The 25,099-nt window shown below is 45.6% G+C and overlaps 3 protein-coding genes across 5 annotated transcripts in view; 2 read left to right on the top strand and 1 right to left on the bottom strand.

The window, feature by feature from the left end:
• The window catches only part of nt5c3a (5'-nucleotidase, cytosolic IIIA), a 33,012-nt gene extending 32,156 nt beyond the window's left edge, over positions 1–856 (top strand). For both annotated transcript variants that reach the window (XM_078397601.1, XM_078397602.1), the window contains one exon: positions 94–856. In XM_078397601.1, coding sequence (XP_078253727.1) covers positions 94–195 — 102 coding nt within the window. In that variant the 3' untranslated portion in view covers positions 196–856. The remainder of the gene's footprint in view (positions 1–93) is intronic.
• Positions 797–23,577, bottom strand: fkbp9 (FKBP prolyl isomerase 9). 2 transcript variants are annotated; one of them, XM_078397599.1, is made up of 11 exons: positions 23,146–23,577; positions 19,745–19,890; positions 19,141–19,330; positions 18,862–19,007; positions 17,692–17,881; positions 16,541–16,686; positions 14,699–14,888; positions 11,880–12,025; positions 10,735–10,898; positions 8,052–8,238; positions 797–906 (listed from the first exon to the last, which is right to left on the bottom strand). In XM_078397599.1, exons 1-10 carry the CDS (start codon positions 23,355–23,357, stop codon positions 8,059–8,061), a joined length of 1,710 nt encoding a protein of 569 aa, XP_078253725.1. In that variant the 5' UTR covers positions 23,358–23,577; the 3' UTR covers positions 797–906; positions 8,052–8,058. The 2 variants fall into 2 exon arrangements, with proteins under 2 accessions (XP_078253725.1, XP_078253724.1); XM_078397598.1 differs by lacking the exon at positions 797–906 and having other exon boundaries at positions 6,812–8,238; positions 23,146–23,576.
• The window catches only part of crtap (cartilage associated protein), a 29,673-nt gene continuing 28,105 nt past the window's right edge, over positions 23,532–25,099 (top strand). Inside the window, exon 1 of the mRNA XM_078397600.1 lies at positions 23,532–24,447. Coding sequence (XP_078253726.1) covers positions 23,917–24,447 — 531 coding nt within the window. The 5' untranslated portion in view covers positions 23,532–23,916. The remainder of the gene's footprint in view (positions 24,448–25,099) is intronic.

Below are 25,099 nucleotides of genomic sequence, written 5' to 3'. Positions count from 1 at the left end.
GCGTTGCTACTTTAGTATGTCATTCATACCTCACTATGTCACACAATAACACCTTAATATCTCTAAACTTGACTTATTTTTCAATGTGTTTAGGTGGAAGAACGTTTAGAAAAGTACATGGACTCTTATGATATAGTACTTGTGGGAGAGGAAACATTGGATCTGGTCAACGCTATCCTTCAGAAGATCCTGTGATTGGAGAACAGAGGCACCCAGGCCAAGAGAGCTCGGAACCAAAATACTCCTCTACCTTTCTTTGGTTAATTGTCAGCCAATTTATTGAAAATGCTGTTCTTCAACGAACCGAAGAAAGTATGTTTTTTTTAACATTTGAACATGGCAAATGAATTTGACCTTCCAATGAATGAAGAGACTTTTAGTAGTTCTTTACTCCACTGTCCACTTTGAACCAGGTCAACTACAGGTCTGTTTCACAGATTTAGACTACCTCCAGAAACCTTAGTTTAAATTCTGTCCATAATATTTTAAAACATTTCCATTAATGATATTGCAGTATACATTAATGAGGTTTGTGTATTCTGCACTTGGCTTACTGAATTCTAAATTACCTACATATAACTATCACAAGTGTTCTGTCTGAATGCTCAGCATTAGGATGTTTTAAATTTTTTAAATCATTTTGCAGTTGTAGATAATTCTGAGGATACATGTTTATTTGGCCACTCCTTGTGTTTACTATTGGGCATTGTTAAATGTTTACTTTAAAGCAAATGATGTAGATAAAAAGCAATTGTATGACACATTAAATTAGAGGAATGTTTTTTTAATATAGCTACTTTCTTAACGTTGTTCTTGGACTCCAATAAATTCTTCCACGCCATCAGATTTCTAGTTTTTTTCTGAACCTCTTGGTGCTGACAAATTCCTTGTATTGTGAGATGGAGGCTGAAACGAATTTATATTTAAATCACCAATATGAATATACCTTAATGAAGGCACAAAAGATGCTGGAATCCAGAGCAAAAATAAAGGCAGCTGGAGGAACTCGGTGGGTCAGGAAGGATCTGTGGAGGGAAATGGACCGGTGACATTTTGGATCAGGATCCTTCTTGTGAGGTTGGAGGAGGTATAGGTGAACCTCTGCCTCACCTGGAAAGACTGTTTGGGTCCTTGCGAGAACCGAGATGCTGCCTGACCAGCTGAGTAACTCCAGCATTTTGTGTCTACCTTCAATTTTAACCAGCTTCTGCAGTTTTTTTCCTACTCCTATGGATTTAGACTTACACTTTTTGAAATGACTACCAATTGATGTATTTTATATGAAATGTCAACCAGCTGGCATAAGTTGTGGCTTGGGAAATTTAGTGACTGGATGAGAAAACTGGCTGAACTGTTTCCTTCAATAGCTGCCGATGGAAGAAAAACTATAAACCAGACTTGGCCTTTACAAATCAAAGGTATCCCAAAATGCTGGGGTAACTCAGCCAGGTCAGGCAGCATCTAGGAGAGGGAATGAGTGACGTTTTGGGTCGAGACCCTTCTTCAGACTGATGTCAGGGGACAAAGAAAGGATATAGGTGGAGACAGGAAGACAGTGGGAGAACTGGGAAGGGGGAGGGGAAGAGAGGGACAGAGGGATTATCTAAAGTTAGAGAAGTCAATGTTCATACCACTGGGCTGTAAGCTGCCCAAGCAAAATATGAGGTGCTGTTCCTTCAATTTCTGGTGGGCCTCACTATGGCACTGGAGGAGGCACATGACAGAAAGGTCAGACTGGGAATGGGAGGGGGAGTTGAAGTGCTCAGCCACCAGGAAACCATGTTGGTTAAGGCTGACTGAGCGAAGCTGTTGAGCGAAACGATCGCTGAGCCTGCGTTTGGTCTCGCCGATGTAGAGAAGTTGACATCTAGAGCAGCGGATACAATAGATGAGGTTGGAGGAGGTGCAGCTGAACCTCTGTCTCATCTGGAAAGACTTTGGGTCCTTGGATGGAGTCGAGGGGGGAGGTAAAGGGACAGGTGTTGCATCTCCTGCAGTTGCAGGGGAAAGTGCCTGGGGATGGGATGGGGTGGTTTGGGTAGGAAGGGACAAATGGATTGATTAACATGTCAAAGCAAAAAAATAGTCTTAGAGCCAATACCACACTCACAACACAGACCAATCATCAGTGGCATTACTGCTGCTGTCTCAGAGAGTTACTGCTGCCTCAGAGAGTTCCCCTAAGATGGCGTTTCAACTTTCAAAAAGCTGATTGGGAGCAGTTTGCCAGCAATCTGGACAAAACCCTATCTGTCGTGCCAGTCCCAGCAAACTACGATCAGTTTATCAAAACAGTGCAAGACATTTCTAGAAAGTATATTCCACACGGATGTAAGGAGTACCATATACCTGGAATCTCAGCTGACAGTGCCCCATTGTACGAGAAGTACTCAAAATTGTACGAGGAAGATCCCTTCTCAGAAGAGACTATGAACACAGGGCAGATGCTCATGGCAGCAATATCAGAGGAACGAAGGAAACCCTGGTAAGAAATTATTGAGTGTTGATATGACACACAACAGTAAGAGAGCTGGGTCAACCATCAAGAAGCTCAACAATGACCCCCAGAAGGCAACGCTGCACTCCAACGTTACAGCAGATCACCAGCTGCTTCTGAATGGCAAACCATCACACAAGAAGCCCCACAAATGGAGTCCATGGGATCAGGGTAATAAAGAGTCAACCTAGCACTTTAACAGCAAAGAACTCCAGACAGCAATCGATTCCCTTAAAACCTTGATGACATTCGCACGGAAGAGATCAAACATTTTGGGCAGATTACACAAGAGTGGCTCCTCTTGCTGTTCAACAATTGTGTAACCCTCTCCCACCTACCTAAAATATGGTGGAAAGCTCATGCAATCGCTATCCTTCAGCCAGGGAAGGACCTTAAAGAAGCAAAAAGCTACAGGCCGATCTCCCTACTATGCCATCTCTTCAAGCTCTTTGAGCGCCTCATCTTGAACAGGCTAGGCCCAATCACAGAACAACACCTTATACCAGAGCAAGCTGGCTTCCTGCCTGGGAGATCGTGTACCAGCCAAGTGCTCAATCTAACTCAGCACATTGAGGACGGCTTTGAGAGGAATGAATCAACTGGCGTCGTCTTTGTTGATCTGACAGCTGCCTACGACACTGTGAACCACCGGCTGCTCCTCAACAAGCTCCATGACATGACAGAGGACTTCCACTTGACCAAACTGATTCAACTGTTACTGGAAAACAGATGCTTCTATGTTGAGCTAAATGGTAAACACAGCAGATGGAAGAAACAAAAGAATGGCCTACATTAGGGCAGTGTCCTTGCTCCGGTGCTGTTCAATGTATACACTAATAATCTGCCCGTGTTCCCAGGGACGAGAAGCTTCATTTACACTGACGACCTTGGAATAGCAGCCCAGAGCACTCACATAAATGAGGTAGAAGCTACTCTCTCATCATCCTTAGACAACTTGATAAACTACTATAAGGACAATCAACTGAAGGCAAACCCTGCTAAGACCCAAGTTAGCCTGTTCCACCTTCGTAAACGCGAAGCTGGAAGCTGTCCATAACATGGAATGGTGTCCCTTCGAGACACTGACTACCCTGGTTATCTTGGGGTCACTCTGGACCAAACCTTTTCCTTCAAGAAACGAATCGAAACGGTAAAGGGCAAAGTGAGGACGAGGAACAACCTCCTACGCAAGCTGGCAAACTCGTCGTGGGGTACCAATGCATCCACGCTGCGGTCACCTGCTCTTGCGCTGTGCTACTCTGCTGCTGGGTATGCTTGTCCTGTTTGGGAGAGATCATCCCATGCGAAGAAAGTTGATGCCGCCCTTAATGACAGCTGCAGAAGCATCACTGACTGCCTAAAACCAACAGATGTGGAAAGCTTGCATGTCTTGGCTGGTATTGCTCCACCAGGAATCCGCAGATCATTTGCCGGTAGAACTGAACGTAGTAGGCAAGTTGGGGACACCCACCATTCCTGTTACTCCCATCACCCAGCCCCAAACCGCCTGAAGTCAAGGAAGAGCTTCCTTCACACAGTCGAGCCAATGTCAGCCTCCGCAAGCAACCAGACTAGCATTGTGGGAAAAGAAACGCAGTGAAAACCACCACCACAAAAAGCTGTCAATCCCAACCAAGGAACAGCTACCACCTGGTCACAGGTGTGACTGGAAGACCTGGAAGTCCCTCAATAAGCTTCGTACAGGGATGGGCTGAAGCAAGACCAATATGAGCAAATGGGGCTAGGCAGATACGGCAGACACACAATGTGGAATATCTTTACAATCCATGCCACACCTTCTGAGATGCCCACTTCTTGGTGAACAATGCTGCCTGGAAGATCTACCGGTGGCAAACGAGAAGGCTTTCCACTGTGCAAGAGCCTGACTGAACATTTGAAACATAGATGGACACGAAAGAAGACATGTCTCCTCAGAACCCTGCTGCTCTGCTGTTGCTCCTCCCTTCACGGTATTGAGGGTTCAGTGTTGGCACACGGTATTGAGGGTTCAGTGTTGAGGTGGATAGAAAATTGGTTGGCGGACAGGAAGCAAAGAGTAGGAATAAACGGGTCCTTTTTGGAATGGCAGGCAGTGACTAGTGGGGTACCGCAAGGCTCAGTGCTGGGACCCCAGTTATTTTCAGTGTATATTAATGATTTGGACGAGGGAATTGAATGCAACATCTCTAAGTTTGCGGATGACACGAAGCTGGGTGGCAGTGTTAGCTGCGAGGAGGATGCTAGGAGGCTGCAGAGTGACTTGGATAGATTAGGCGAGTGGGCAAATGCATGGCAGATGCAATATTATGTGGATAAATGTGAGGTTATCCACTTTGGTGGCAAGAACAGGAAAGCAGAGTATTACCTGAATGGTGACCGATTGGGAGAAGGGGAGATGCAGCGTGACCTGGGTGTCATGGTGCACCAGTCATTGAAAGCAAGCATGCAGGTGCAGCAGGCAGTGAAGAAAGCGAATGGTATGTTGGCATTCATAGCAAGAGGATTTGAGTTTTAGAGCAGGGAGGTTCTGCTGCAGTTGTACAGGGCCTTGGTGAGACCGCACCTGGAGTATTGTGTGCAGTTTTGGTCTCCTAACCTGAGGAAAGACGTTCTTGCCTTAGAGGGAGTACAGAGAAGGTTCACCAGATTGATCCCTGGGATGGCGGGACTTTCATATGAGGAAAGACTGGATAGACTGGGCTTGTACTCGCTGGAATTTAGAAGACTGAGGGGGGATCTTATAGAAACATATAAAATTCTTAAGGGGTTGGAGAGGCTAGATGCGGGAAGATTGTTCCCGATGTTGGGGGAGTCCAGAACCAGGGGTCACAGCTTAAGGATAAGGGGGAAGTCTTTTAGGACCGAGATGAGAAAACATTTCTTCACACAGAGAGTGGTGAGTCTGTGGAATTCTCTGCCACAGAAGGTAGTTGAGGCCAGTTCATTGGCTATATTTAAGAGGGAGTTAGATGTGGCCCTTTTTGCTAAAGGGATCAGGGGGAATGGAGAGAAGGCAGGTACAGGCTACTGAGCTGGATGATCAGCCATGATCATATTGAATGGCGGTGCAGGCTCAAAGGGCCGAATGGCCTACTCCTGCACCTATTTTCTATGTTTCTATGTTTCTTCCCCAGTTGCAACAGGAAGAGTCCCCAAGTCCTTATCTTTCACCCCAACAGCCGTCGCATTCAACATATAATCCTCCGACATTTTCGCCACTTCCAACAGCATCCCACCACTAGTCGCATATTCTCATCTCCACCCCCTTTCCGCCTTCTGCAGAGACTGTTCTCTCTGCAACTCCCTGGTTAACACGCCCCTTCTCACCCAAAACATCACCTCCCGGTACCTTCCCCTGCAACTACAAGCGATGCAACACCTGCCCCTATACCTCCTCCCTCGACTGTCTAGGGACCCATTCCCATGCTGACCTTTCTGTCCTGGGCCTCCTCCATTGTCAGAGTGAGGCCAAGCACAAATTGGAGGAACAGCACCTCATATTTTGCGTGAGCAGCTTACAACCCAGCAATATTTCTCTAACTTCAAGTAACCCTTGCATCCCCTTTCTCCATCCCTCCCCTCACCTAAGCTGTACTAGCTTCAAAGTCGTCTTGTTGAGTCTAATTGTCTGCAACATGTTTACACCTATCCCACGGCTAACAATGGCCTGTTTCCTTTATCAGTGTTACTTTTTTGAATATCTTTCATTCATTTGTTCTGTATCTCTCTATAACACTGTCTATACCTCTCATTACCCTTTCCCCTGACTCTCAATCTGAAGAAGGGTCTCAACCTGAAATGTCACCTATTCCTTTTCTCCAGAGTTGCTGTCTGACCTGCTGAGTTACTCTAACTTTTTGTGTCTATCCTAGCAAGTGATAGGTGGATGTAGGCGAGGTGGGTATTTGATTGACAGATCACTGGACAAAAGTCAGAGATAAAAAGACAAGTGTTAGAAAAGGATTGAAGGGGCATGAAATGTGAATCTAAAGAAAGGAATGTAGGTGGAAGGGGAAAAGGAGAAATGGGTATGCATCTGAGTAGGGTTCAAGGAAAAGGAGGATGGGGTGGGGAGGGAGGGAGGTGGAGAAACAAGTTTTTTAAAAATCCAAGCTATTTTGGGGGGGTTTTCAAGGTATAAACTCTCCATTTTAAAAGTACAGGCAACATTAGTGGTATCCTTATACTCAAGGCTACAGACCAAGAGCTGGAAGTGGAATTGGGCTCAACAGATCTTTTGCAAGCATTGTCACAACAGGGCAAGCAAGTGCTTGTTCATGAAATGATTATATAACAGCGCCAGTATTCCTTTCATTTCCCCATTTTTATTTCACACCAGTCCCATTAGAAGTAAAAACATTGCCCGGTAAAAAGATGGTTTGTGATAAACCAAATCACAACACCAAAGTAGACTGTGCTGACCATGGTGTTTGTACAGTTGTCCAATGAGCACCATGTCTCATCTTACACAATGTTCAACTTACCAAGTGCCAAAACCAACAATACAAAAGTGGGCACCTATGGTATTTAGCTTCGTAAGACTTTGTGTCTTTGTTTCTAAAACTATTCTTTATATTACCTTTCTCTCTAAAATCTGGTCAGAGCAGAAAGAAAATGTAAAAGACATTAGGAAACATGTTATAAATAGACCAATATCAACCAAACAGTTTCCTCTTTAAAAGCAAGATACTGCAGGTGTTTGAAATCTGAAATAAAAATAGAAAATTGTGCAAATGTTCAGCAGATCGGGCAGCATGTAGAGAAAAAGAGAATTATAAAGGTTTGGATTGATGATCCTTCAAGGTAATCAAACTGATTTTCTTTTTCCACACACACTGCCTGACCTGCTGTTTTTCCAACATTTTCTGTATTTTATTTCTTCTCCCCCAGATCTTGATCATTTGCATATTTTTTTTAAACGGGTTCCCCCTGCAACAAATGTGAACTATCGTTCTCTTCCATTAAATGTTAACAAGGTGAACACAACCCCATAAGTTGCTTGGAACAAATGCCACATGCATAGCAGGAACTCTGTTTGTTTCATTCACATCCTCTCGCCTTTCAAAAAAGGGTGAAGCGCAAATAAGGCACTGGGTAATGCTTTTGCATCTTCAGTTCATAACATTCTAAACAGACCGAATTACCTAGAATATAAAAGGTAAAAGATATTCACTTGCATATTGTAACATTCTTCAGTTTTTTGGATCATAAGACTGATGGATGTTGATATTAATGTATTGAATTTAGATTTCAAGAAAGACAAATCTGGAGTGTATAACATGAGGGGACAGGAGAGGGGAAGGAGTTTAATTTCCTCAAATATGACTAAAATAAATGTGGAAAGAAAAACACTATAAAAGAGAGATGTGCTCTTGGAATCAACTGTTCTCAAGAATTGTGTGAACACGTATCTCATTCAGTCATAGATGGGCAATTGAGAATTGGTGTTTTGAGATAATTGTTATCCCAATAATAAACCAATACCAATATCCTACACTGTGGAATAGAACACATGATAGAGAACTCAAACTCATTAGCAGCACAGATGTGCAACCTTGGTGTTACAGCTCGTCGTGTTGGGAATTATCCTGATCCTTCAGCCTGAATTCATCATCTGTAATCTTGCCATCCCCATTCCGGTCCTGGTTGGAGAACATGTTCTCGATGATTGTGTCTGGAGAGAAGCCAGGAGCCAATTTCCCCTGACCGCTGTCCACTTGGGCCAGGATATATTTGGAGAACTGCAACAAAAAGCAAAAAAGGATGTTAGAGGGAAGTCCAAAATTGGACAAACAGCTTCTTAGGCTGGAGAATGTGCAGGAGCTTATGTTATTTGGGACTCAATCTGATACAGTCAATCCTTCTCCTCAGGAGCTCCTAGGTTCAATTCCCATTCCAAGACCTTGAGAAAATAAATCAAAAATCAGATGCTGGCCATCTGAAATCAAATCAGAAAATGCTAGAAATACTCAGCAGGTCTGGTTGCATTTGTCCAAAGTAAGCACGTCGAGCTGAATATACAATTCATTTCCAGAATGTCCTGTTCTCCTCCAGGTCATGATGGATTTAGACCCAGGGATGAGGAAGGGATGATGATATATGTATGATTTGAGATATCGTCACATGATAGGGGACTTAGATCAATGCAATGTCTCTCTACCATTGCTGCTGGCACAGAGCAAAATGAGAAATAACTCCTTCCCAAAGCAAAATATTGCAGGCACTAGAAATCTAGAATAAAATCTGAAAATGCAGGAAATACAGCAGGTCAGACCAGTTGTGGCAGTTTGAAGACAGATCCCCATCCTGATAAGCAATCGTTATAACCCTTTCCCTATGTGGAGCAGAGGCAGCAGACATTCATCATGACATTTACATTAATGATGAGACGGAGTACAGGAATTTTGAACCTCGCAACCTGGTGCCAAAACAGCAACTTTCCCTCAATGTTAGCAAGAGAAAGGAGATAGTGATCGACTTCAGGAACCGAAGCAGTACACACACGTACACATATGGTGCCGAAGTAGCTTCAAGTTCCCAGGAATAAATAACACCAGCAATGTTTACTGGACTAGCCACATTGAAGCAATGGATAAGCAATGGATAAGATAGCACACCAACGCCTCTACTTCCCTGGAAGGCTTAAAAAGTTCGGCATGACCCCAACAACCCTCAGCAGCTTCTACAGATGCACCAAAAAAAAGCATTTTATCAGGATGCATCAGAGCATGGTTTGGGAATAGCTCCATGCAAGACTCCAAGAATTTGCAGAGTTGAGCAAGTAGCCCAGACCTTCACACAAACCAACCTCTCTTCCATGGACTCTATCTACACTTCACACTGCCTTGGCAAGGCCACCAGCATAATCAACGTCCAGTCTCACCCCAGTCACTCCCTCTTCTCCTCTGAAGTATGATGTACATATTTTGAAAATGCAGATTCTGGGACAGTTTCTTCTCAGCTGTTATCAGGCAACTGAACCGTCCTCTCACTAGCTAGGGTCCTGACCTCCCATCTACCTCTGGAGACATTTGAACTACCTTTAATCAGACTTTATCTTGCACTAAACGATATACCCTGTACACTGTGGACAGCTTTCATTTACTGCCAACACTGGGTGTCAATAGGGCAAGTATTTCACGGCAAATTACTGCTACAGCTCCTTAGTAAACACAGAATTTAGCATGTAAATAAATTAATAAAAAAGGACACAAATGCAGACTGAATCTAAACCACTTCTACTGACATAGTTTTGAGAATATCGTTAGTTTGTTTTAACAAAGTAAATAATGCACGACTACTTGAACTGATACCAAGGCATATCTTGGCTAAGATGAGAATGTATAAACATATTCAAACTTCATTAACTGAGCTTCAGCAAGCACATGGACATTGTTAAAGTAATTTCCTCCTCTGGAGCTCGACTGTCTTGCACTGATGTTGGTTGACTTGTTCCTACAGGGGCAGGTGCCAAGCAGTCCAAGTCTCAGGTAAGCGTTTACAAGTCAAACTAGAGTCCAACCATGAGGGCAGATCGCGAGACGCTTCTTTAATCTTTGCATCGCAAATTCTTGGAATTGTGGATGCTGGTCATTAATACATTTGAGGTTGAGGTTGATAATTTATAGGACACCCAGGATTTGAGAATTAGGCAGAATGTGGAGGTTGACAATGAGCCAGAGTTTCAAGAAAGTCCCAAGATCCCTGTCTGCCTCGTGCCGCTTTCACCTCATTACATAGCAAACTCTTTGTACATATATTGGGGAATGGGATGAAGCACAGCATTCCCAGACATGAGCCTCCGCTCTCTCAAACTGGCAACGTTACACGGCAGACTGAGAGTGGCGACACCAATGCAAAACTCACACAACACGAACGCCAGACCAAATCCTCACAATCTTAAGCAAGCATTTCCACTGCATTAAATTCAACCCAACCCTCTCTTTCCTCTTCTACGCAACCACCACTCTGTTGCTCTTCTACCCAAATCCCACCCTATCCCCATACATGTCCCCAACCCTCCATCACCTAATGTCTACCATATCCCCTCACTCATCCGTCATCCTACCCCATCTTTACCCAATCCACACCCTTTCCGTACACCTCCCCATCTACAACCCATTATTCCTCTACCCACCCTCCCCATCCTATCCCCATCTTTACGACCCCCCTAAATGCTCCCCACACATATCCCCCATCTTTACGCTGCTGCTCCATTGAACTAGTGTTAATTTTACCTCCTCTGGACTGACTTCCTTGTTTTCATCCTTGTCTATCTCCAGGAAGATGTCTGGTGACACCTCTTTGTTCCAAACAAACATGTAACCCTCCGGGAGTCCTGCCACCAGCTCCATCAGTTCCACGTCAAAAATAAGCACCGCACTGCCAGGTACCTCTCCCACTGTAGGACAGAAGACAAGAGAAAGTCAAACAACATAGAAACTGGCACTTCAGCCTATAAAGTCCACGCCAACAATCAAACACCCATGCTGTAGCCACTCCTGGTAACGTACACTTTAATCTCAACAATATAAGGCATCTCACATCACATCCTCTCCAACGCTGAGCACTTACTGGTAACATCCAGAAATTTGTTCTCTGATGTGTCAGTACATTGTCGCATGGAACATTCCTGCTCAATGTGACCTATGTAATAATCATATTTATACCATAAATCATGACAATTTCAGTAACTGACCTGGGATGCAATTGACACATTCAGTAGGTTAATAGAATAAGCTGTTGGAGAAAATACTACAGGGATTGAGACTGATGAGGTGACAACCTATCAGGAGAGTTCGCATCCGATATATTACTCTTCGAAGGGCCAAGTGGCCCCCCATGCTGTAATGCATGGGTTGTGCTATTCGTTTTCACAGAGACCACTATTAATCAGGAGAGTGACTGGGCAAATTTGAACAATGCATGTCACAAATAACGTCAATCACGCCTGAGATTTGCTTGGTTTTGATCATGTTTACAACCAAAGATCAAGTTAATCATTATTTAATAATAATAAAACCTTTATTTTCGTTGCAACAGGTACAACGAAATTAAAAATAGCAATCCTGACAGTGCGTAACACGAAAAGTAAAACATATATGCAATAAATGCAAAACAAATAAATACAAATGTATTAAATACAAAAGTTTTAACAGTGTGACCCAGTGCAGAAAGTAGTGTTCAGTTCTCGTATGGCCCTGGGGTAAAAACTGTTCTTGAGTCTGTTTGTTCGGGATTTGATCGACCTGAAACGTCGACCCGAGGGCAGAAGAACAAACAGACGGTGGCCGGGGTGGGATGGGTCTTTTATTATTTTTGTGGTGTCTGTTCTCACATTGAAGGGTCTGAGACTAAACCGTAGCAGTAACTTGTTACATACCAACCCCTCTCTCTCCATAGCCCAAGTGAGGTGGGATTACGATAGTCCGTCTCTCTTCAACGCACATGTCTGTGAGAGCCATGTCCATCCCAATGACCACTTGACCAGATCCCAGGACAATGTTGTACGTTCTTCCATGGTTGTGTCTGAAAGAAATTGGCTTACATAAATGGCAACTACCCATAGAATCATAGCGTGGTAGAACAATAGACAATAGGTGCAGGAGGAGGTCATTCGGCCCTTCGAGCCAGAACCGCCATTCAATGTGATTATGGCTGAACATTCTTAATCAGTACCCCGTTCCTGCCTTCTCCCCATACCCCCTGACTCCGCTATCCTTAAGAGCTCTATCCAGCTCTCTCTTGAATGCATTCGGAGAATTGACCTCCACTGCCTTCTGAGGGAGAGAACACAGCAGGCCCTTCAGCCCACCAAGTCTGTGTCAACCTTCAGGCTATCACATTATCTCTGCACATCCCTCTGAAGATTGGCGGCAGAGAAACAGAAATAGACTGAACAGCTGAATTTAGTTAGCCAGCAATATCAGTCACTGCTTCTAATACCCTCACCACACACCAGGTAAACAGCTGCAACATAAACTTCCCACAGTTACTGCCGGACTTCAGGTTTAATTACTCTCCCTCGTAGCATGCAAAGGGATACAGAGGGAGAAAGGGACAGAGGGATAGAAAGGCTGAAGGGAAGGAAAAAGAGGAGAGGGAGAGAACATTGGAAGAAAGAGAGAAAAAGAGAGAGAGGGTGTAAGAGAAAAGGGTGAGAGAGAAAAATGAAAGGGCCAATCTCCCAAATGTCTCGACCCAGAGACTGGGAAACCATGAAGTGAGCTGCTCCAGAACAAAAACATGCCACTGCCCTCAGAGTCCCAGGTACCAGGAGTTCCCATCCCGCGGACACCCCCACCTCCACCTCCACCCAGCACTGCGGACACAAACCGCGCGTGCTCTCCCCACAGACCCCGCGATACCGGGAACCTCCCATCCGGCACTGGAGGCACCACCCACCTCCTTCCACAGTCTCTTACGACAGGTACCGGGTACGCCCTCCCTCCTCTTGTTTCAGCACCGCAGATCCCTCCCCCCTGTACTCACCATCGTGGACCGTGTCTGTTAATCCAGGACTGGTGTTGCAATACACATATAGGGTTAACATTCTGGAGGCGGAGCACACGCCCACATCTTGGACCTGGTGCGAGAACATCTGTTTTTAAATGTCACCAGATTTCTGAGCTTCCACATCAGCAGAATGAAGCCCTGAGGCGGAGACGGTTCGGAGGGGGAAGGGGAACACGCCACAGAACCAAAAATCAACGAGTAATCCAGATGATCCAGAGCCCATCTCCTTGAATCAACCGCTGAGTCATATCACACCAGGGCAGGCCTTTGCGTTCCCTCAAATCACAGTCCTATTTCTGCAGATTCTGTGTTGGTAAGACCTGCCCCTCCGTCAGGTTCATGCTAACCTTCTCCCTGACACTGCCTCAGGCACTGGGCAGCCAATCAAGTTCATTGTTCTGCACCCTGCAGAAACACCCATTAAACACCCTTTGTTCCACCAATCCATCCTGCACTTCTCTGCCACTGAAAATAATTAGTTCTTCCTCCGTCCCTGTTTTGTTGCAGGCTTTCAGCTCCGAAACATTAACCCTCTTTCTCCATCCAGAGATGCTGCCCGAGCTTCTGAGTGTTTCCAGCATTTTCTCTTTTCGTTCCAGATTTCCAGCATCTGCAGTTTTTATTTTGACCTTTATTTTACGGTCATTTTCCAATATCTCAGAATCTATGACTGTCAAAAATCTATCAATCTGGATTTAAAGTAACAATCTACCTGACAGTTGCTGATGGTGGAGGAGAGCTCTATTTACCACCCACATGTAGGAGTGTTTCCACTCCAGTGAAAAGGTATTTCACTGTATCTTGGTAAACGTGACAATAAATTCCAAAGTTCACCAGGAAACCTGGTCTCTGACCAGCAGTAAAACCTCAACTGCGTTCACACTCTCAGCTCCTCACTGTAGTAACCAAATCACCCCAGCCAGCTACATTCCTGGGGAAACAAACTTAGTTTGTGAAATATTTGCTTTAATACTGGGTCTTGGAGTCGAGGTATCATCCTGTACATGAAGGCTGCGCCCTCTACAAGACTAGGATATTGTGGGGTTCAGCACTGCTCTGTATAATCCTGCTTAGTTTATTTTTGTTTAGTTTAGAGATACAATGCGGAAACAGGCCCTTCTGCCCACCGAGTCCACACCGACCAGCAATCCCTGCACATTAGCACTATCAACGCACACTAGGAACAATTTTCACCTATACAAAGTAGCCAATTAACCTGTATGTCTTTGTAGTGTGTGAGTAAATCAAAGATCTTGGAGAAAACCCACGCAGGCATGGGGAGAACGTACAAACTCCGTACAGACAGCACCCGTAGTCGGGATCAAACCCGGGTCTCTGGCGCTGCAAGTGCTGTAAGGCAACAACTCTACCGCTGCCCCACCATACCGCCCATCGTTCTGCTGCAAAGCTTCTCCTCCTCGTCCAGAGCACAGAAGGGGCGACATCCTGATAGCTGTTGTGATTATTTTCTCCACCACTCAATCACATTTTAAATGAAAATCAAGAATTGTAGCTGCTAGAAATTTGAAATAAAAGCAGAAAATGCTAATGATCCTTTGTCAGGGCAGGTTTTGATTTAGTGCGGCTTTTTACTAAGTCCAGGACTTAGCTTTAGCACTGTGACTGGTTGGTGCAAGACCACACAGTCTCCCTGCCAACCGTTTTCAAAGGAACAGCAATACTTACGTTGAATCTAACCGTGTCCCATCCATTAGTGTGGCGTTAAAATGATACTTGATGTAATCTCCTTTCTTGCTTCGGGCAGTACAGTTGCTGGGCTTATGGTTGGTTTGGATCTCGATTTTATCGGATGGGTTGTGGGCGTCGATCAAATGGATATGAAAGACAAGGACAGCAGAGCCAGGGATACTTCCACCTATTATATAAGGGTAACAGGGGATCAGAGTGACACCAGTCAATGGTCGAGAAGAAATCTCTCATCACAAGTTTCTGTGCAAGCCTATTCACATCATAACCAGTTCTGTTGGGTTTAATAAGGGCCTTCATTTGTTCCCAGTGGTGAACCTCGTGAAATCTTGGAAAGATCTGGTGTTCCTAGGACAGTGGAAGTTACAGAAGTAACACTATCTATGTTATTCAGACATAAATATGGAAAAACTCCGATAACCCAGTATCTAATCTTTCAGAAATCTGATCATGGATCACTGTTGTCTGTTTACTGCTCTCCTTTTAAACTTATTTCTTGCTCTCCATTTAAACACATTGGGTTCACTGGAAAATGTTTTTACTACTCTGCAAGACTCCAAAAGGTTGGCGTATAATTGTGTTGGGATATTAATAGTAGTAACATCCGATAGGATGGAAGACCTGCCACTCCGCATCATCAGATCCAGATTAGTTTATTGTCGAACACCAGGACGCAATGAACTATTTTGTTTGCATAATGTTCACAGAATAAAGTATACGTGGTAATGATAGATACAACAATACAATAATGAATGGAAACCATCAGAATGGTGCAAAGATTGTAATACAATCACAAAATAAAACTAAATGAATAAACAATGAGATAGAACTAAGAATAAGAGCATATGGCATTCCCTTGGTTAGGGAGTATGAAAGAGGTGATTGGTCAGGAGATGAACAGCAGTGAGGAAGAAGCTGTTCCCTACTGAAGATGGTGATGGATCGTTCGAACAAATTTCTAACAAATTGTGCACAGTGTGAGTTTCTCTTCTGGTGACGCTTGAGGTTTATAAAATTATGAGGGGCATACTGACGATAGATAGTCTGAGCCTTTTCCCTAGAATAGGAGAGCCTAGAAATTAAATACACAGGTTTAAAGTGAGAGGAGAGAGATTTAAAGGACATCTTCAAGGTATGTTTTGCATACAGAGGATCGTGGACAAGCTGTCCGAAGAGGGTGTGGAGGCAAATACAATTACAGCTTTTAATATGTGTTTGTAACACATAACTTGGATGGGAAAGATGTAGAGTGTTATGGGCCTAATGCACGCAAATGGGATCAGCATAGATAGGCATCACAGTCGGCATGAACAAGGTGGACCAAAAGGCTGTCTGAGCTCCACAATTCAATGAAATTGTTCTTCTCTGGATTAACCCAACTTTTAACATCACAGCTGTTTGTTTGATAGGCATATGAATTTCTAGGCTATTATCTCTTCCGAAGAAATAAAATGGAATCTCTGGCAGAAAAGCAGGATGGTAATATAATCAGGACGGTCAATTCATGATGTCAGACTCTACTCATTCAACACATGTGTTTGTAATGGATTGTGTGCAGCCAAGACACCCAAGTTATACTGCTCACAGTAAACCAGTCCAGGTGGCACCACATTCAACATGGATGAGGAGGACCCTTTGCTGCGTTGCATGATACTATGATACTAGATCAGTAAAGTGACACCCATTTAAGGGGTCACCATAATAGCAGGAAAATAAACAACTTTAAATAAGGTCAAAACCTGGCCAAGACCAATTATTAACTTGCATGAAATGAAAAGGTTTAACAAATTTTACATGCACCCATTTCTAAATTGTACTTACTTATACCCTCTTCACCATACCCCAGGTGAGGAGGAATTACAATGGTCCTCCACTCTCCAATACACACATCCAGCAACCCTTCTTCCATTCCAGCAATCACCTGGCCCATCCCGATGTAGGTGTTGTAAGTACGATTCCGGGAATAACTGGAAAAGAACCGGATAATGTTGGCCAGCAAGGTCTTAAGGGGACAATTGGATGGGAACGGGTATCCATATTGGACCACATTTGTACCCATCCCCCTATCTAGTCTGAATCTGTAGCCACTCCCACCTTGGTCCACATTTGTTCCCACACCTGCCCCACCACATCTGAACTGCTCCATTCCATTCAGACCACTTCTGTACCCTATTTCTTCTGTACCAAACCCTCCCAAGTCCACATTTGTTTTCCACACTTGTAATACTCTCCCACCTCTGGTCCGCGTCCTTCCCCATCCCTCGTCCGCATCCTTCCCCATCCACATTTGTACCCTTTCCCATGCCCCACCTTCGCATCCATGTTTCCCCAGATGGCTCACATTTTTACACTTCAACCCTCCTTCCTTAAACCACATCCGTACACATTCCCTCGGTTCCACCCTTGCAATCCCACCGCACTGGACCACATATATATCCCCACAATTCCACATCTGTTACAACACCTCACCTGTTTGCCACCGGTCCACATCTGTACCTCCCACAGATCCACCTCTCAATCCCAGTCAACCACATCTGACACCCGCGCCAAACCACCTGCAAACCACCCCCACATCCCTACACTTGTAAACCATTCTCACCAGTAAACATCCGTAACCCACTCCACCAGTCCATATCTGTACTTCTCGCCACTAGACAAATCTGATATTACATCTCCCCCCCAACCCCCCACTCGCAACTGGTCCACATGGGGAGCCTCTCGATTTCAGATTGCAGCTGACCTGATTCTAATCTTCCACCTTGGCAGATTCAAGTCAAGTATTATTACCAGCAACCCGGGGCTCCAGTGGGAAGCTGAGCAAGTTGGCCCATGGGACGGGCCAAGCCAGTTACTCAACACTGACTTGGGCAGAAGATGCATCTTCTCAAACTCGCAACATGTGACCTTCACCAGGCCCACTTCATCTGGATACCAGAACAACAGTGAGATGCTGAAACATGTTTAAACATTACCTGGAATCAAACAAAGTGCCATCCATAAGGGTGCCATTGTAGTGATATCTCACAAAGTCTCCTGCCTTAGTCTTCCTGGGGCAGGGATTGGGCACAAATTCCTGCTCAATGGCTACGCTGTCTTTTGGATTGTGGAAATCAATCAAATTCACCCGGAAGATTAGAGTAGCTTGGGGAGGAATATCCTTTCCTGTTATATTAAAAGTAGAGAACAAATTTACAAGGAGGTACAAATAAACCAGCAACAACCAAATACCAAAGCAAACACAGCTTCCTCCCTCAAATTTACACCAGTCCTGATAATGTAAATCTGTTAAAAAATGCAAAGTCTATTTAATAAACAATTCAACACTAAATTCAGTTCACATGGAAGGTGGCGGCAGTTAGCTCTCCCTAAAATTCTTCCTCACCCAGCACTACCAATTTATCTTGGTTTTTACAAAGGTCCAAAATGCTCTAGTCTCTCCCTCTCATCTTGACCACCTACAGCCCCTACACCCCTCAATGTTTCTGTAATGCCCTCCAGCCGCTACACCCCTCCATATTCTGTAACCCCCCTACAGCCCCTACACCCCTCAATATTTCTGTAACACCCTCCAGACCCTACACCCCTCCCTTTGTAACTCTTCTGGCCTACATCCCTCCCTATGCCTGTAACCCTGTCTGGTCCCGACACCCTTCCATACCTCGTTAATCCTCCTCCAGTCACAATACCACTCCCTATCTCTGTAACCACTTCTAGCCCTCATCCCCCTTCCAATCCTGCCCTCACCCCACCTTCTCTTCACCAAATGTATTAACTCTCTCATTGGATGTTGTCTCTTTACCGCCTGGGCCTCAAGCACTAGGATCTCTCTCTAAACCTTTGCCCCTCTTGCTTTCTCAAGTCAAGAAAAATTGTGTCCATTTGTCCCAAAGTTTCCAAAGTGACCCGCTGTCGATTTTGGTTTGATAATGCCACATAAAGTGAATGACGTTATTTGGCTGCATTAATGTTGCTACGGTATTGCTTGTTGTTAATATATCTATTCAACACACTATGAACATTTCTGAGTACGGTCATCATCTCCACCACAACAGGGAAGTTGAATTCAGAGACTTGTCCAAGCTGATGTACATTGAATTTCATGCAGTGGGTTTGTCATTGCCTGAGGCCATTAGTGGGCTTACCATCTCCTTGATCTCCATAGCCCAGGAAAGGGGGGACGGTGATGGTCCTTCTCTCCCCCATGCACATGCCCAACAGCCCTTCATCCATGCCTGGAATCAGCCAGCCGATTCCAATGTAGGTGTCAAAGGTCTGCTGGCGAGTGTGGCTACAAAGACAAGACCTGGATGTGAGGACGTGGACCAAACGCAACAAAGGCAGCTCCAACAAGTCAGCAGCTCAAAGATTAATAACAGCAGCATGAGGCCTGCTGCAGCAACGGATGCCACATGAGTTAGTACCTGGAATCAAAGAGAGTGCCATCAAGAAGGGTTCCGTTGTAGTGGTAGCGGACAAAATCAGACACCTGCACCAGGCGACTGCAGTTCTCCGGTTTGTATTGCACGTCAATCTTCACCTTATCTTCAGGGTTCCAGATATCAAGCATCAACACATCAAAGAACAGGGTGGCATCGGGTGGAATCGTATCAGCTGCGTGTCACAAATAATAGGGTTAGTCCTGACATGCTCCTACTGAAGGAGATGCCAGTTTTGCAGGGTATGTGCTATAGAATTGCCAGAATGATACCAGCACTTAGAAGGTTACATTGAAAAGGGCATGGAAATACTATTTGCATTTCTCAGTGTAGAAGGTTAATGGGGGTGGACGGGGGTTGGGGTGGGAGGAAGAATCTAGGCAAGGAATTTAAAATCATAGAAATGAGATCTGTAGATCTTCATTAATTATTCAAGAACTCTGGAGGCAGCGGCAGGTGCAGATAACCCGGCTGAATGGTAAGATATGTTCAAATAGCCTTCCATGAACCAAAGCAAGAGATCCAAAGTAAGGTCTTCTGCAATTTGTTATTACAGTTAAAATAACTGTAAAATGGCAAAAATACTTACACAATCCATCTTTGCCATAGGCCAGTTGAGGTGGCACCTTTATGAAGCGTCTTTCATTCACACACATCCCGATCAGAGCTTTATCCATCCCAGCAATGAGTCGGCCTTTCCCCACAAACACATCATGAGTGGAACTTCGATCATAACTGAAAGAGAGACAGAATTAGGGAAGCATCCAACATAACTCCAAGACAGAGTGCAAAGAATCTTAAACATGCGCAGAGTGAAAGCAAAAAACTAACAATGCATTAAGAGTGAAAAGTCAGTAACCTTACAGCATAAATATTTCACTCTCGACACTGGATGGTTATTGTGCTTCCCTTATTGCCCTTGAAAATATGATGGTGCAGGATTTTAGATGAAGGTGCACCCACATTGCTGATGAGAAAAAATTTAAGGACTTAGACCAGAGATGAAGAAGAACTGGTGATATATTTCCAAGTCAGAATGATTCGTGACTGACTGAGGAACCTGCAAGTGGTGTAGGATAATAACTGCAGATGCTGGTACAAATTGAAGGTATTTATTTCACAAAATGCTGGAGTAACTCAGCAGGTCAGGCAGCATCTCAGGAGAGAAGGACTGGGTGATGTTTCAGGTCGAGACCCTTCTTCAGACTGAGGGTGGTAGACCTGCAAGTGGTGGTAGACATTTGCTTTGGAGGTAGCTGGCAAGGATGTTTCAATGACTTGTAGTGTATTTAGTAGACTGTACACACCTCAGCCACACTGAAAGTTTGCATAGAGTGCGAAATAGCATTTCAGGCAAATGTCCTTGATGCCATCAGGTTATTGGAGAGCTGATCTTTATTCAAGCAAGCAATTCCACTCACCTCCTAATAATAGTGCCAATAGACAATCGCTGCAGGAGTAGGCCATTCGGCCCTTCAAGCCAGCACAGCCATTCATTGTAATCATGGCTGTCATCCACAATCAGTACCCCATTCCTCCTTCTCCCCATATCCCTCGACTCCGCTATCTTTAAGAACTCTATCTAACTCTCTTGAAAGCATCCAGAGAATCGGCCTCCACTGCCTTTTGAAGCAGAGAATTCCACAGATTCACAACTCTCTGGGTGAAAAGGTTTTTCCTCATCTCCGTTCCAAATGGCCTACCCCTTATTCTTAAACGGAGGACACTGGTTCTGGACTCCCTCAACATCGGGACCATGTTTCTTTTCTCTAGCATGTCCAATCCCTTAATAATCTTATATGTTTCAATAAGATTCCCTCACATCCTTTGAAATTCCAGTGTTTTCAAGCCGAGTTGCTCCATTCTTTCAACATATGACAGTCCCGCCATCCCGGGAATTAACCTCGTGAACCTACGCTGCACTCCCTCAATAGCAATAATATCCTTCCTCAAATTTGGAGACCAAAACTGCACACAATACTCCAGGTGTGGTCTCACCAGAGCCCTGTACAACTGCAGAAGGACCTCTTCGCTCCTACACTCAATTCCTCTTGTTAGGAAGGCCAACATGCCATTAGCTTTCTTCACTGCCTGTTGTTCCTTACTTTCAGTGCTTACTTTCAGTGATTGATGTGTAAGGACACCCAGATCTCGTTGTACTTCCCCTTTGCCTAACTTGACACGATTCAGATAATAATCTGCCTTCCTGTTCTTGCCACCAAAGTGGATAACCTCTCATTTATCCACATTAAACTGCATCTGCCATGCATCTGCCCACTCACCCAACCTGTCCAAGTCATCCTGCATCCTCATAGCATCCTCCTCACAGTTCACACTGCCTCCCAGCTTTGTGTTATCTGCAAATTTGCTAATGTTACTTTTAATCCCTTCATCTAAATAATTAATGTATATTATAAATAGCTGCGGTCCCAGCACCGAGCCTTGCGGTACCCCACTAGTCACTGCCTGCCATTCTAAAAGGGACCCGTTAATCGCTACTCTTTGTTTCCTGTCTGCCAACCAATTTTCTATCCATGTCATAAACCTACTCCCAATACCATGTGCTCTAATTTTGCCCACTAATCTCCTATGTGGGACCTTATCAAAGACTTTCTGAAAGTCCAGATACACTACATTCACTGGCTCTCCTTTGTCCATTTTCCTAGTTGAGTGTCAGGTTTCACTTGCTGCAGGACAACAGCTCTAGCTTGCTCTAGTTGGCACTGTGTATATGTAACTAATCCAATTGAGTTTCTAATCAATCATAACCTCCAGTATATTGCTGATGGGTGCACAATGAAGGTAATACTGTTGAATTTCAAAGTTAGGTGTTAGGATCTCTGTTGGACATGAGGCAAATGTTACTTGCTAGTTATCAGCCCATGTTGGTTTTGTTCAAGGTTGTTTGGATCTTGGTGCATGCAGGCACAATCAGCTTCAATGCTCGAGTTGTGAATGGAATTGAACATTGTGCAACCTTCTAGTGCTGTCTGCATGGGGTTTATATTCTCCCTGTGACCACGTGGGTACCCTCATCTGCGGGTGCCTTGATTGCCACCCACTTCCCAATGATGTGCAGGTCGATAATTTAAATTGCCTCTGGTATAGATGCGTGCTGATACCAATGTGGACAGGCGGAGAAAATAGGGTTAAAGGAAAACGAGTGAGGGAATGGGATAGGTGTGATTGCACTGGAAATTGTCATGTACTCAATGGATTATATTGTATGGAAATATGTATAATGGATAATGATAGAAGGAAGTCCATTGATGCAGCTGAAGATGGTTGGACCTTGGATGCAGCCTCATTGATCTCTTGCAATGATGTATGGGATTGGAATGATCAACTTCCAACAATCATCTTCCTTTGTGTTAGATGTGACTCTGGCCATTGGGATATCTTCCCTTTGACACCCATTGATTTTGGTTTTACCAGGGCTCCTTGAAATCTCCCTCAGTGGAATGTTGCCCTGACGCCAAGAGCAGTCTCTCTCGCCTCACCTCTGGAATTCAGATCTTTGGAACATGTTTGAACTGGCTGTGATGTCTGGAGTCGAGTGGTTCTGGCGAAACGCAAACTAGACAGGTTATGGGTGAGTTATTAACACTTCATTATACTACGAATATTGTCCATCACTTTACAAATGAGGGTGGGTAAATAACGGGAATCGATCTGTCCGGCTTTTGGTAAATGGGACAAATAACAAGGAATTGCAGAAAACCATACTACTAACAACAAAAGCAGCCCCCACCCCCACAGACTACACATTCTGCTCCCGCCCCTCTAATAAATGCACACTGCCACATGGACACTATTATATACCCGCGATCCCTTCAATCACAGTTCCACAACTTAATGCAGAGGGTGAGACGGGGCCGGGATTCGCACAAGGTTTGTGCCCGAGAATCTCCTCGCCCACCCCAGCCAAGTGATCTGCCCGGACCCACAATCTCCACAGACGGGATTTCCGTGGCTCCAGGCGAGCGGTACCTGGAGTCGAAGCGCCGGCCGCCGGCCAGAGTGCCCAAGTAATGATAGCGGACGAAATCCCCCGCCTCCACCGCCCGCACGCACTCCCGCGGCTCGAACCGCTTCTCCACCACCACATCATCCAGCGGCACCGGCGGCGCCTTCGCCGCAACCCTGACCAGCAACGCGATCACCAACACCAGCTTCAGCCCGTCGCCCATCATTACTCCCATCCGACCCGGCCCAGCCCCAACCAGACCCTCGCTGGCGACGTGGACGCGGGGCGGGGACGGGGACGGGGGAGGGGGCTCCTCGGGGGCGGGGGGACCGTCGGCCGTCCAATGGGGTGGGCAAACTCGGCGGCTTTTGCGCTGATTGAGTGCGTGGGATGTCGATTATCCCGCACGGCTGGCGGGGTAGGACAGAAGGCAGTGGAGATCCAGGGCCTGGAGCAGGGGAAATCCTGCAACAGTAATCCAATCTGCCGCGCTGGGGCAGTGAGCCAGTGGAGATCCAGAGGCAACAGTAATCCAATCTGCCGCGCTGGGGCAGTGAGCCAGCGGAGATCCAGAGGAGATCCAGGACCTGGAGCAGGGTAAATCCTGCAACAGTAATCCAAAGGGATCTGCCGCGCTGGGGCAGTGAGCCAGTGGAGATCCAGCGGCTGTAAATCAGTGATCTTGCGGCAGGGTGGGGATCAATCAGCGGCGGGTCAGAGATCGATAGGAGGTGGATCGGGGATAGATCAGAGAACCAGGGATCACTCGGAGACGGGTCGGGGGAGCGGTCAGTATGTCGCAGGCCGCCCAGTTGTCCTTGCCCCAGTTGTCCTTGCCCCAGTTGTCCTTGCCCCAGTTGTCCTTGCCCCAGTTGTCCCTGCCCCAGTTGTCCCTGCCCCTGCTGGTGTTGCTGTGCTGCGGCGCCGGGCTCGCACAGTACGAGAAGTACAGTTTCCGCAGCTACCCGCGGGAAGAGCTGATGCCGCTGGAATCGGCGTACAGACATGCGCTGGACCAGTACACGGCGGAGAACTGGCAGGAGTGCGTGGACTACCTGGAGATGAGCCTGAGGTTGAACCGCCTGCTCCGGGACAGCGAGGCCTTCTGCAACCTCAATTGCAGCACGGTACGGTCCCAGGACAGTGACCACTTCGGCCGCTTCGCCGAGCTGCAGCTCTTCAGCAACATCATGATCAGAGCCCAGTGCCTGAAGAGATGCAAGCAGGGCCTGCCCGCCTTCCGCCAGACCCAGCCCAGCAAGGAGACGCTGGAGGAATTTGATAAACGTGAGGTCTACAAGTTTCTCCAGTTTGCCTACTTTAAGGTGAGTGCGTTAGTTTTAAAACCAAAACTCGAGTGTTCGTAGAAACGTAAAGTTAAAGCGGGATTAAATGCGTCCTAATGTTCCCTATCTCAAAGATTACCTTTGCGCGTGTCTACATCAAACTGTACATGAACCCTAGGGGCACAAACATGGTGTCACTAAATGCAGACGTTCTGAGCACCCTCAGTGTTTTCAATGTGCCACCTTACTCCCCCCCCCCCCAGAGGAGATTGGACAGAGGAACACCCTGCATAGAAACCCTGTGGAGAAAGTGATGATATTGATAACCTTTGTCGCTGGTTCCCTAAACAGAGTGTCAAATCATTGGGCAGAATATCTGGAGGCTCAAACTTTCAAACAAGCACAAGACTTCACTTAGCCGGTAGTGGGCGGACCGAGTAATCACAAACTGCCTGAATCTCAACACCACCACTGTTGCCCTTGGTCACCGTGTTGGGAACAAAACTGTTGTCCTACTCCTTCTGGAATGTTTTTGGCAAAAAGGTCTGGATCGATATACAGCAATGTTTCTCTAGGTTTTGTTCCCTGTAGCTGTGCAACACAGGACTCTGTGCCCTGCCTGGCTGATCTCAGGACACGTTGAGACAATGACAGCTGCTACAAGACCATTAATTCAATGCAAGATGAGCTT

Source organism: Rhinoraja longicauda, chromosome 4 (genome assembly GCF_053455715.1).
Source record: "Rhinoraja longicauda isolate Sanriku21f chromosome 4, sRhiLon1.1, whole genome shotgun sequence".
NCBI lineage: Eukaryota > Metazoa > Chordata > Chondrichthyes > Rajiformes > Arhynchobatidae > Rhinoraja > Rhinoraja longicauda.
The sequence above is the reverse complement of the archived record's forward strand: the minus strand, read 5'-3'. Positions and strand labels throughout refer to the sequence as shown.

What these genes read in the sequence shown, in the direction of transcription:
- fkbp9 (XM_078397599.1), bottom strand. Translation starts at nt 23,357, where the DNA reads ATGGGAGTAATGATGGGCGACGGGCTGAAGCTGGTGTTGGTGATCGCG. An exon ending in GGCACTTTGTTTGATTCCAG is followed by an intron (nt 16,687 to 17,691) that starts GTAATGTTTAAA and finishes GTTCTTTTCCAG; the next exon opens with TTATTCCCGGAATCGTACTT. An exon ending in AGGAAGTCAGTCCAGAGGAG is followed by an intron (nt 8,239 to 10,734) that starts GTAAAATTAACA and finishes TTTTTGTTGCAG; the next exon opens with TTCTCCAAATATATCCTGGC.